Source organism: Lepus europaeus, chromosome 2, assembly GCF_033115175.1.
Source record: "Lepus europaeus isolate LE1 chromosome 2, mLepTim1.pri, whole genome shotgun sequence".
In the NCBI taxonomy this organism is placed as follows: domain Eukaryota; kingdom Metazoa; phylum Chordata; class Mammalia; order Lagomorpha; family Leporidae; genus Lepus; species Lepus europaeus.
This window is the reverse complement of record NC_084828.1, coordinates 11,629,295-11,642,854: the sequence shown is the minus strand read 5'-3', so window position 1 is coordinate 11,642,854 and position 13,560 is coordinate 11,629,295. Positions and strand designations below refer to the sequence as shown.

Below are 13,560 nucleotides of genomic sequence, written 5' to 3'. Positions count from 1 at the left end.
ACTGTGGTGTAGCAGGTAGGGTCCCTCCCTGCAGTGCCAGCATCCCAAATGGGCGCCAGTTCGAGTCCTGGCTGCTCCACTTCGGTCCAGTTCTCTGCCATGGCCTCAGAAAGCAGCTGAGTGCTTGGGCCCCTGCACTCAGGTGGGAGACCTGGAAAAAGCTCCTGGCTTCAGATTGGCTCAGCTCTGGCTGTTGCAGCCATTTGGGGAGTGAACCAGACTTCTCTGCCTCTGCCTCTCTGTAACTCTGCCTTTCAAATAAATAAATAAATCTCTCTTAAAAAAAAGAGGTAGGTCACATTGCAGGTTGTAGGAATTCCGGTTCACCTGAACTTGAACTCACCGCCTAGTTACACCACATCAGGTGCACTCCTGCTGGTGTGGACCTTGCAAGGCAGCAGTGGTGGCTCGAGTGGTTAAGTACCAGACGCCATGCGTGCAAGACCTGGGCTGAGTTCACCGCTCCTGGCTTTTGACCTGGCCAGCCCTGTCGGTTGCCGACATTTGGGGAGTGAACCAGCAGGTGGAGCTCGCCCACTCAGTCTCTCTCTGTGTCAAATAACTTTTTTTAATAGCTTAAAATTACTGTTATCTAAACTTCTGTTCATTCTTGACACCTGCTGAAGCCACAGGAACTCAGAATAACTTTCAGCAGGTGTCACTCAGTTCCTCAAAGTCACGGAGTTTTTAAGAGTGATGTTAGCACTTCACTTCTTTTTTTAAAGATTTATTTATTTATTCGAAAGAGTTACACAGAGAGGCAGAGAGAGAGAGAGAGTGAGAGAGTGAGAGTGAGAGAGAGGTCTTCCAACCGATAGTTCACTCCCCAGTTGGCCTCAATGGCCGGAGTGGTGCCAATCCGAAGCCAGGAGCCAGGAGCTTCTTCCGGGTCTCCCGGAAGCTCCCAGAGCTCCAGAGCTCCAATCTGTTGGTTTTCTCCACATATTTGCACTGGTCCCCAGCCAGGGTTGAAACCAGAAGCCCAGAATTTGATCCAGGTCTTCCAGGTGGGTGCAGGGGCCCAAGCACTTGAGCCATCGTCTACTGCTTTCCCAGGCCATAGCAGAGAGCTGGATCAGAAGTGGAGCAGCCGGGTCTCGAACCGACGCCCATATGGGATGGCGGCACTGCAGGCCAGGGCTTTAAACCACTGCACCACAGCGCCGGCCCCTGCACTTCATTTCTGCAGGGAGTCTCTGCTCGCTGAGGCAGGGATGTGTGGGCTCTGAAGAGCATCAGCCAGTAGACAGTGGTGTTATCCACCAAGCACACACGTCAGTGCTGGCGGGGGGGACTCTTTCATTCAAAGGATGCATTTGTAAAACCCACCTGGGGCCGGTGCTGTGGCTCAATAGACTAATCCTCCGCCTGCAGCGCCGGCACCCCAGGTTCTAGCCCCGGTCGGGGCGCCGGATTCTGTCCCGGTCGCTCTTCTTCCTGTCCAGCTCTCTGCTGTGGCCCGGGAGTGCAGTGGAGGATGGCCCAAGTGCTTGGGAGACCAGAAGAAGCACCTGGCTCCTGGCTTCAGATCAGCGCGGTGTGCTGGCCGCAGCGGCCATTGGAGGGTGAACCAACGGCAAAGGAAGATCTTTCTCTCTGTCTCTCTCTCTCTCTCTCACTGTCCACTCTGCCTATCAAAAAAAAAAAAAAAAAAAAAACTCACTTGGGAAGTCAGAGTGTAGATGCCCCCTCACCTTCCGCACAAAGGGACACAGTGGCCGTGCGGTCAGCTTCAGGGAGGAGCCGCCCACCCACACCTTATTTTGCAAGAGCAGATGCTGTCCGGAAGTTTATGGAGCTCCAGCCCGAGCTGATGGGGCCACACGCTCTCCCTCTGTTGGAGGTCTGCTCTGCCGGTAAGAAACTGGCCAACTTTCTAAGCGATTGTGTACCCTGCCGGAGTTGCACGGACAGCCCCAGCCCCGTGCGTGCAAGACCTCGGGCAAGGCATCTGTTTTATTAAGGGCACCTTGCACTGGGACACTTCTGGAGGAAGCGTTTGTATATGGAGAATGTAGCCACTCAGCTCGGGTCCTTCAGGACATTTCAGACACAGAGCTTCCTCTGATGGAACACTGCATGAAATCCGGTGGGGGAGGAGCCCTCAGGATCTGCGGGCCCACTCAGATACCGAAAGAGCCACGATGCTCAAGGCCCTTATACGAAATGGAAGGGTTCTTGCACAGAACCTACATACCTCCTCCCACACACTTAGGATCATCTCTAGATTGCATATAATACCTAATAAAATATAAATGCTGCCTAGTTATACTGCATCGTCTACACACAAGAAAAAAAGTACCTCTTCAGTACAGATGAAATTTACTTATTTTTTTGAGAAACACACAGAGCTCCGATCTGTTGGTTCTCTCCAAATATTTGCACTGGTCCCCTGCCAGGGTTGAAACCAGAAGCCCGGAATTTGATCCAGGTGTCCCAGGTGGGTGGCAGAAACCCAGTTTCCTGAGCTATCATTATTGCCTCCCAAAGTCTGGAGCTAGGAATCGAAGCTGGCACTCCTATGTGGGGTATGAGGAGGGAGCTCAGTTATGTGCCCCTGCTTAAAAGTGAGTTAGGGGCCAGCGCTGTGGCGTAGCATGTAAAGCTGCCGCCTTCAGTGCCAGCATCCCATACGGCCGCTGGTTTGAGTCCTGGCTGCTCCACTTCCAATCCAGCTCTCTGCTATGTCCTGGGAAAGCAGAAGAAGATGGCCCAAGTCCTTGAGCCCCTGCACCTGCATAGAAGACCCTGAAGCTCCTGATTCCTGCCTCAGATCAGCTCAGCTCTGGCCATTGCAGCCATTTGGGGAGTGAACCAGCAGATGGAAGACCCCCCCCCCTTCCTCTCTCTCTCTCTCTCTCTCTCTCTCTCTCTCTCTCTCTCTCTCCCCCTCTCTCTCCCTCTGCCTCTCCTCTCTGTAACTCTGCCTTTCAAATAAATAAAAAATAAATATTAAAAAAAGTGAGTTAGACCTTTTCAGAGACAACCTGGAAGACCATATTCTGAAAAGATTGAACTGGGTTCAGAGAGGAACTGATCCACTGTCCCGAGGCAGGAAGGGACTGTAGTTCAAGCCCAGAAAAGCACCCGTGTTGGTTGGAGACAGGGGCTAAGTGTGGCCAACTCAGAGCCAACTCCAGGGCAGGACCAGCTTGATATCCAGGTACTTCTGGGGGAAGCCAGGCTCCCTAAGACTTTCCCCCTAGGGGAGGGCTGTGCTAACACCAAACTGCTTTGACCAATACTCAAACATACTGGGCATGTGCAGACACCTCTGGGGTCCAGTATAACAGGCCCTCTTCCCACTCAAACCCAGTAAACACACAAGCAGGCTGGCAGCTGGCTACAGCTCAAGGGGAAAGAACAAGAATTAGCAAAACAGGCAAGGTACTCCCTTTTTTATGGTTATTTTTTCCTTTTTTTTTTTTTTAAAGATTTATTGATTTGAAAGAGACAGATAGACAGATCATCCTTCTGCTGGTTCACTCTCCACATGGCCACAACAGCTGGGGCTGAGCCAGGTGGAAGCCAGAATCCAGGAGCTCCATCCAGGTCTGCCACATGGGTGGAGGGGCTCAACACCCTGAGTCGTCCGCTATGGCCTTCCCAGTACATCAGCAGGAAGCTGGACTGGAAGCTGGGCAGCTGGGACTCTAAATGGCACTCATGGGACGCCAGCATCACAAGGAGCAGCCTAACCCACTGCCGTACACAGGCCCCTATGGCATTTCTCAAAAATACTTGATTCTGTGTTCTACAGTAAATGACTAATCTATGGATTAATACTTACACTAACTTGGGATTTTAATTTCTTTTTAAAGATTCGTTTATTTATTTGAAAGTCAGAGTTACACAGAGCAAGAAGGAGAGGGAGAGAGAGAGAGAGAGAGAGAGAGAAAGTTTTCCATCCACTGGTTCACTCCCCAGATGGCTGCAATGACCAAGGCTGAACCAGGCCATAGCCAGAAACAAGGGGCTTCTTCCCGGTCTCCCATGAGGATGACCGGGCCCAAGCACTTGGGTCATCTTCTGCTGTTTTCCCAGGCCATTAGCAGGGAAGCGATCAGAAGTGGAGCAGCTGGGACTTGAATCAGCACCTATATAGGATGCCAGCATTGCAGGGGGCAGCCTTACCCCATGTGCCAAAAAATGGCCCTTTAAATCACTTTTTAAAATCACACCTGGAAATTGTATAAAATACAAATTTCAGTGTCCATAAGAAATCCGTGAGGCTCGTTTGTTTGTGCTTGGTCGATGGCTGTTTTTGCATGTACCGTAAGGCAGGAAGTGCGCAGTTCCAACAGCTGCTGTGTGGCCCACAAAGCCTAAATACTTGCTACCTGGCCCTTTCCAGAAAGTTGGAGGATCCCCGACCTGTACAATGAAGTGTTCACTGCACAGGAGCAGACAGACCCACTCCTCTCGCTCAGGTTCACGCAAGGTTCCGCCCCTGTGTCATGGAAATCAGGATGTGACGGTACACTGTGGCAATGCCATCTTGAGTCTGGCCCCTCCATTCACCGCTCTGATTCCCTGAGAAGGACACTGGCCAGTGAGAGATGCTTAAGTGTTGTCCCTGGCTAACAAGACCAGGAAGACCCCCAGGAGGCTTCTCCCTGAAGCACTCACAAGGGGCTACTGCGAACAAGCTGCTCCCCCCCTGCTGACCTTGTGAAGCTCCCCCCAGGGCTATGCCCCAGGAATGGAGTCGGAGTGGATTCTTCCTGTTTCCAGTTTGTGGTGAGGGAAGACAGCTGGCTGCACTTGGAGGATGTGGGACAGAGGGTCCCGGGACAGCCATTGCTTGGGAGAGAGTTCCGGTCTGGGCAAGTCGCCAGCGCTGTATGAAAATGAAGAATGACACAGCCCAGAAATTCATCCTAGTATAGAAGCAGGTGGCTTGGGCTTCTCTGGCTCCTTCATCATCAAAAATAAATGGCAAAGGGGCAGGTGTGGTGGTGCAGCAAGCTAAGCCACCACTTGTGACACCAACATCTCTTAGGTGAATGCTGGCTCAATTCCTAGTGGCTTCGCTTCTGACCCAGCTCCCTGCTGATGCATCCTGGGAAAGCAGCAGATGATGGCCCAAGTGCTTGGGCCCGCCACCCATGTGGGAGACCAGGATGGGGTTTCCCGCTGCTGGCTCTGGCCTGGCCCGGCCCATACATGGCTGCGGCAGTTGCATGAATAACAATGTATAATAAATGTAAACAGTCATTTAACTCACTTCATTTTTGCACCCTTGGTGAATAAAAACATTTGCCATATTCTCTGTGAGTAATGAGTGTATTTTGTACTAGAAAAGCATACAAGGGGCTGGTGTTGTAGAGTTAATGGGTTAAGCTGCCACCTGCAGTGCCAGCCTCTCAGCTGCTCCACTTCCAATCCAGCTCTCTGCTAATGCACCTGGGAAAGCAGTGGAAGATGGCCCAAGTCCTTGGGTCCCTGCACCCATGTGGGAGACCCGGAAGAAACTCCTGGCTCCTGGCTTCAGTCTGGCCCAGCCCCGGCCTTTGCAGCCATTTGGGGAGTGAACCAGAGGATGAAAAATCTCTCTCTTCTGTCTCTCCCTCTCTCTGTGCCTTTCAAATAAATAAAATAAATCTTTGGGGAGAAAAAAAAAAGTGCCTTTGAGAGGACCTAAATCCTAAAAGAGCTGAATCATCCAGGCAGGACTGTGAGGTCATGGTACACATGCAGGTACAATCTTACCTGGCACAAACCTCAATTAGGCAGTTAAACCAGTATGCTTCGTTCTGAAATGTTGCTGTGTGCCTCAGTACAAGTGTGTACCTTCCAGAGAGCCCCAAACGCTTCTCAAGTGGCCAGCCCCATGCCACTACAAAGATGTGGACAGCAGCAGCCAAGGCCACGAACACACTCCTGCACTTTGTGCACTGCACAGCCCCTGGGCTGCCGTCTGCCTACACAGAACACAGGTGCTGTGGAACTTGAACCTGAAGAGGCCTCAGGCAGCCAGGATGCCGTCCCTGCTGCTGACGCCCCCACGAACAAGGCCTCTCAACAAACCTCAACCGTGCCCACGGAAACCTCAGCCACCGGCAGAGAAGCGTGTACGGTTCCTTAGGAAGGCGTGGTGAGCGCTTGTCGTGGGGCCTTGTAGGAGGTGATTCATGATCCCGCTGTGTGCCTCCCCCTGCGTACAGAGCACATCCCATGTGGGGATGAGTGTGGGAACAGCATGTTCTTCCTTCCTCAGCAATCAAGTTGGGGCCGGTGCTGCGGTACAGCCGGTTAGGGCACCACCTGTGCGGCTGGCATCACAAATGGGTGCTGGGCCGAGTCCAGCCTACTCGACTTCCGGTCCAGCTGTCTGCTAATTCACCTGGGAAAACAGCAGAAGTTGGCCGAAATGCTTAGGCCCCTGCCACTCACGTGGAAGACCTGGAAGGAGCTCCAGGCTCTTAGCTTCGGCTTCTGAACCAGACCTGGCCATTAAAGCCATTTGGGGAGTGATCCAGCACACAGAGATCTCTTTTTCTCTCTGTCCCTCCTTTCTCTGTCACTCTGCCTTTCAAATAAACAAATCTTGTTTTAAAAAGTCAAGTCTTAGCTATCACCAAGTGTTCAATTATCATTGAGGCGTCCTTTGATTTCCAATGTGATTCATAAACACATATAAATTTGTATTTTTAAACCTGATGCAATGCATGTACTTACCCATAAGAAAAGTATAAAACCTGAAACCAGGCTGATAACTTGGGCATCTGCCCTGTGGTTTCTGGGTTCGAATCCTCAGTCTGACTCACTGAATAACCTTGATTCTTCAATCAGACTTGGATCTTCCAGTTAACAAGAGCCACTACAGGTGCCCCGGTTCCAATGCCCACTCACAAAAGCCAAACACTGGAGAACTGTTCTAAATTCAAGAGACACTAGCAGGACATCACAACTAAATGCAACGTGTGTCCCTGGGTTGGACCCTAGAACAGAAAAAAAGATTTTTTCTTTAAAGTGAACTAGTAGGGCAATTGGCGCCATCTGAAGAAGGTGCATAGTGCTGGATCCTGGTTCTGGGATTTTACTTCAGTCATATTTTGAGGAAAACATACACACAAGTATTCAAGGGTAAAGAGGCAATGTAAATATTTGGGAAAAAAGCCAGTGTGGGAAAACGGCGCCATCTGGGACACCTGAACCTTATGCATGAGTTCTCTGTGCTCTTTGGTGCCTTCTCTTAGACCCCCAAGGTGCTTCAAAGTAAAAAGTTAATCAGCGTCTAAATATACAATTTGTATTATGGAAGTAAATATATACAGTTGACTTACCAAACGTCCCTATGTGGAATGGTTTAATCTGTGATAAAATTGCTACAAAATAATAAGCACCAAGAGGCTCAAAACAAAACCAAACTGAGGGGGCTGGCGCTGTGGTGTAGCAGGTAAAGCTGCCGCCTTCAGTGCCAGCATTCCCATACGGCCGTTGGTTCGAGTCCTGGCTGCTCCACTTCCAATCCAGCTCTCTGCTATGGCCTGGGAAAGCAGTAGAGGATGGCCTAAGTCCCTGGGCCCCTGCACCTGCGTGGGAGACCCAGAAGAGGGTCCTGGCTCCTGGCTTCAGATAGGCACAGCTCTGGCCGTTGCAGCCAATTGGAGAGTAAGCCGGCAGATGGAAGACCTCTCCTTCTCTGTGTAACTCTTTCAAATAAATTAATTAAAAAAAAAAAAAAAAAAAAAAAAAAAAAAAAAAACACTAACTTGGGACTCTTGTTTTTCTTAATGTGGTGCGCCACCTTGTGGCCATAAGCTAAAAAGCCATCCGGTGAAGAAACACCCCTTCCAGGAAAGCCATCAGGCAAGATAAGAAGGGCCCACATTTATTGATCGTTCATTATTTCCAGAACTAGCGAGGCTTTTCCTCCGGTTAATTCTCGAACACATTTACAGTTAGGGAAACAGTCTCAGAGCCACATACATCAGTGGCAGTGCCAGAATGAGAAGTTAACCAACCTAAACATAAACCCACACTCCCTCAAGATCCCAACTCCAAATCCAGAGTCCCTAGTGACCATGCAACTGGGAGGATCCTTCCAACTGTTATTCATCGCCAGCTTTATTCTCCCATACTCACACTGGTCAGAGTCGGCCCAAGGCCAGTGCTTTCCACCTAAACATTTCCCTCTTGTTTTGTTAATCCCCTTTCTTCTATCTACAGCCACCACAGCAGCAGTTTCCCGAGAATCCATTTCTCAGAGTGCTTCAGGAGGTAAACTTCCAAACCTCAAGTACAGAAGGCACCGTATTAACTGACACCTCTCCTCCAACCCTGTAATGCACTTAGAAAAAGCATTAGGGGCCGGCGCCGCTGCTCAATAGGCTAATCCTCCGCCTGGGGCACCGGCACCCCGGGTTCTAGTCCCGGTCGGGGCGCCGGTCCTGTCCTGGTTGTCCCTCTTCCAGGCCAGCTCTCTGCTGTGGCCCGGGAGTGCAGTGGAGGATGGCCCAAGTGCTTGGGCCCTGCACCCCATGGGAGACCAGGAGAAGCACCTGGCTCCTGGCTTCAGATCAGCGAGATACACTAGCCGCAGCGGCCAATGGAGGGTGAACCAACGGAAAAAAGGAAGACCTTTCTGTCTCTCTCACTCTCTCACTGTCCACTCTGCCTGTCAAAAAGAAAAAAAAGAAAAAGCGCTAGGGAACTCTACAGGACCCCGGCATCCCACAGCAGACTGCCTCCATTCAAGTCCCAGCCCCACTCCCCCTCCAGCTTCCTGCTAGTATGTCCTACTGGAGTCTCTGGCGCTCATGTGGGAGACAGGGCTGAGCTCCCAGCTCCTGCTTTTGGCCTAGCCCAACTCCAGTCCCTGCAGGCACCCAGGGAATGAGCCAGGAACCAGGAGCTCTGTCTGTCTCTCAAGTAATCAAGAGAAAACTTTACAGGAAAAGAGGATGTTTTGACCTAGTTCAGTGCACGGTTTCCCACCCTTCTTTGACACACACTTCCTCCCTGGTTCTAAAGAGATCATCCGTGTTCTGTGACCAGCTCAGTGAAGAGCAGGGCTTTGGATTCACAGGCAAAGTCTGAGCCATGACCCCCAACCTGAGGGCGTGTTCCTCAACGTCTCTGTACCACCACTCCTGCCTCCAAACTGTCAGAATTATAGGAGGCAATATGCGGATCACAGAGCGTTCTCGGTGAATGTTAGCTATCAGCGTGGAATGGAAAAACGACACTGTGATGGAGGGCCTAGCCAATGATTAGGCTGGCAACACAGTACTGACTGACGGGTCGAAACAGGAATGACGAACAAGTAAGACTATGTGAAAGGAAAACAAGTCAGTAACAGCCCCTTAGTTACGAGTTTCTGCATTACTCAGATTCTGCAATTTTATTTTTTTTAGTTATTTATTTATTTGAAAGGCAGAGCCACGGGGCAGGGGGGAGGTAGACAGAGGTTTTCCATTTGCTGGTTCACTCCCCATGTTGTTGCAACTGCCAGGGCTGGGTCTCAGGTCAAAGTCAGGAGCCAGGAGCTTCTTTTGGGTCTCCCACATGGGTGTCAGGGAACTCTGGCTGCTTTCCCAGGCCAGCAGCAGCAGGAGGCTGGATTGGCAGTAAAGTAGCTGGGACTTGGGTCAGTGCCCATATGGGATGCCGGTGTCACAGGCAGTGGCCTAACCCACTACACCACAACTCCAGTCCTCAGATTTCACATTTTTAAGTTTACCTACTGGCAAATTTATCTGTATCCCTGGGACTCTCTTGATCATTCGAGGATATGTGCAGACAATAATTCAGAGTCATTTCCAGAGTTAAAAGGAAACAAGGCCACACTCTTTCCATCAGGAAAACCCATAGAGAACATGGGTTCAGAGCATCTAGGTCCAACACTCTTGGGGATTCTTGCTCAACTGGTCAAATTACCGCTTCAGATCACCCATCTTTCAATGTCTTCTCTATAGAGAAAAAAGTTATATAATGGAAAAATATCACCTGTGTTTTTCATCAGTGGCAAAACAACACAAGGAATACAGGGATCTCAGGGAAAGAGAAATAAGGGGCAGGCATTTGCCAGTGGTGCAGCTGCGGTTTGGGATGGCCACATCCCACACTGGAGTGTCTGGGTTTGATACACATCTGAGCTTCCTGCAAGCTTGCAGGTGAAGGCTCAAAGTTATTGGGTTCTTGTCACCTACATGGGAGACCTGGATTGCATTCCTGGATCCCAGCTTTGGCCCACCTCCACTTGTGGGCACCTAGGGAATGAGTCAATAGATAGGAGCTCTCTGTTTCTTTGTCATGCTGTCTCCCAAATGATTGATTTTTTAAATTTAAGTAATCAAATAGAATGTTCTAGTAATAGTGGACACTCAGATTCAACAGCTGCTGACTCTGTATAGGGTAAGAACTCTATTAAGTGAATCGTGTTTTTAAGTGATTATTAAGGATTCCATTTTTTCTATGAGTGAACACGGGGGCCAGCATGGTAATGCAGCAAGAATAAGCTGTGTCCTGCAATGCTGGCACCCCACATGGGTGCCAATTCTAGCCTCGGCTGCTCCACTGCTGGTCCAGCTCCCTGCAAATGTTCCAGGCTCTTGGCATCAGCCTGGCCCAACCTCAGCTGTAGAGGGCATTTGGGAAGTAAGTCAGGGGATGGAAGATCTGTCTTGGTTTCTCTGACTTTCAAATAATTAGTTAAATGTAAAAGAAGTCTTTCTTTAATCAGGTCTACCTCAATAATGGAAAAATAAACGACAAACCAACTTTTATGCTTCAGTTTCTCCAAAAAACTGAACAATATTACAGTGTGTGAGAAATAATATTTATTGCAACAGGCTATGACAATGGAAACAAGTAAATATTCTTACAGTTTACTGGATGCAAGACAAAGCGTACTGATAATTTTGAGCAAAAAATAACAACAAGGAAAGAAGTAATCAAACAAGATGGCTTCTAGACAAAGGCACAGCACTCGGCAGCTGCTTCATTAGCTGTGCACAGTAAGAGGAGCGCAGGCTGCAGACTAAGGCTGACACTAGGAGCTGCGTAGACCACCACTGGTCTCCTGGCTACAACACAAAGCTCCATAAAGAAGTGCAACACAAATCCAGAGAGCAGAAGCAGCCATAAAGGCCCACAGGAACGCACAGAGTACAAACATGGTATTTCAAACTCTGTGGAAGAGGTTTCTGATTGGAGTGTGAACTTCCAAACTGAAGATGTATTTCACAGAAACATTCACCCAGCGCTTGAGAGCTAGAGCAGAAAGAGACTTGCAGTCATAACAACTGGATGCAATGCCTACTTTTGTTTTTACAAGGTTATAATAATTCCATTTGGGAAGAAGTGATTTATCTTTAAACTAATTATTCCACTTTGTGTTACAGGAGCCATGCTGTCTCACATGTGCTTGCTCCTGGGTGCCATCAGACAAGGCCGGGCGGCCCAGGGACAGCCCCAGGACACTGCATGAGCTGCTCCTAGGAGAGCCTGTGGCTGAGCTGCCTTGCAGCCTGCTTCCACTGGCCAGGAGAAGCTGAGCGAACTCCATCACGGACCACCCCTTCTCAAACAAAGCCGTGTTAGAAGAATTCTTTTTAAAAGAGGCTTTCAAAAGCTCTCCTTCAGGCATTTAAAAAATCTTCACATAAAAGTCCACTTCTTGAACACATAATAACACATTTTCCTTTAAAAAAATTCTCCTTTTTAAGCCAAAATAAATTACAACTTGTGGAAATGCCTCTTTTAATGGCTCACAGCTTTTTCCAGATACATGGAGCAATAGTTTCTGCACAGCTTCAGAAACCAGAGAGAGACGTTAGAGCAGTCACCTCCACAGGACAAGATGACACAACCCTGGCTCAGGGAAGGGATCAAGCTTAAAGTCTGAGGAATAAAAAACCGACAGTCATTATCCAACCTAAGTAGTCTTATATTATGTACATATTAACAGTCTGGTCAATGAAAAAAAGGACAGAGTTCATAAAACTATTTCAAAACTCAGGGCATAAAAAGGTAAAGAAACAAAACTGAGTGTACAATCCATTCCATTTGGCAATGTGTAAATCATAGCGAGAAATAAAAACTTATCTACAAATAGAAAATAGCAAAAGGAAAACGTGATTTAAGAAGCAATCTCAGGTCCATAGCTCTTCAGTTCTTCCAAACTTGTAGATCAGAGTGCTAGAAAGATATGGAAACAAGTCATGAGGAAATAGTATATGGGGAAGCAACACAGAATTCATTTTCTCCATAGCTTTCACAGGTACCTCCCCGATCCCCTTAATTTTAAAAATGAAATTAAAGATCATGGTGCTACTGGTCTGAATTTTCTTACTTTGTAAAGCTGTTAACTAACAGCTGAGCTTAATTAAGTACTCGTTCTTAAAGCCTGGAAAATTATTACACAGGGCCATTTTACATCTCTAGGAGTCTACCACACCTGAGCTACAGCCACTGAAACATCAAAGCAGCTCAGGCTGTAATTCTTCTATCCTTTAACAAATAATGACAGTGCCCTGAGCACTGGCTATGCACCAGGCTCCTGGCAAAGAGCAAAGATGTGATTGAGAGTAAAACAGACAGATCTCTGCCCTAATGGAACTAACAGTTGTGAGGGAGATAATCTAGTAAATACATGTAGAATGTCAGCTGCAGATAAGTGCTATAAAGGAGAGGCACATAGCATCATAAGAGTGCAATACAAGGATAGATCCGACCTAGGCAGAGGTCAGGGAAGGCTTTCCTGGGAAGGGTGAGAATTCTATCAGCAGAGTAGGAGGCAGGGAGGCAGAAAAGCTAGCACACTGAGAGACCAGGGGTTGAGCTGTGGGCATGCTGAGGGATGGGTTTGAAATGTCAGCAAAGAAGGGATGTAAGAGGAGTCTGGATAAGTGGTTCACTCCCGGAAGGACATCTGTGACTCATCAGCCGATAAGCAATAATTGAAGTCCTAAGCATTTGAGCTCAACCAGAGACAAAAATAACAAGAGAAGAGAAAGTCCAAAACAGAGCCGTAGTGGCAATGGAGTGGAAGATCAGCATGCAAAGGAAACAGGAAGAGTGGCCAGAGAAGCAGGAGAGGCGGCTCCCTAGTGGGCTGCACCTGGCCCAGCACAAAGGCATCCCACAGGCAGGCCAGCCTCCGGACAGAGCACACAGATGATGCCACTGTCACCGTCTACCTGAGCCCAGGCCTTAAACGCAGACAAGGTTTCTATTCATTCAACTGTATTTATGCAGATTCTACCACTACGAAGAGCTGAATCCAAACTTTAATTCCTAAATATTATCTAAAATGTCTTCATGTTGGCCAGTGTTATAGCACAGATGGTTAGGCCACTGCTTGTAACTCCAGTATCCCCTAAGAGCTCATGTTCAAGGGGGCCAGCATTGTGGCACAGTGGATCAAGCTGTCAACTGTGATGCCAACATCCCATATGGGAGTGCCAGTTCAAGTCCTGGCTGCTCCACTTCTGATCCAGCTCCCTGATAATGTGTCTGAAAAGCAGCAGGTGATGACTGAAGTATTTGATTTCCTGCCACACACATGGGAGACCCAGATGGAGTTCCTGGCTCCTGGCTTCAGCCTGGCCA

The 13,560-nt window shown here is 48.8% G+C and overlaps 1 protein-coding gene across 1 annotated transcript in view; it reads right to left on the bottom strand.

Annotated features, from left to right (window-relative positions):
• Positions 1-10,772: 10,772 nt before the first annotated feature.
• The window catches only part of TMEM50B (transmembrane protein 50B), a 46,680-nt gene continuing 43,892 nt past the window's right edge, over positions 10,773-13,560 (bottom strand). The window contains exon 7 of the mRNA XM_062205918.1: positions 10,773-12,147. Within this exon, the coding sequence (XP_062061902.1) occupies positions 12,102-12,147 (46 nt within the window). The 3' untranslated portion in view covers positions 10,773-12,101. The remainder of the gene's footprint in view (positions 12,148-13,560) is intronic.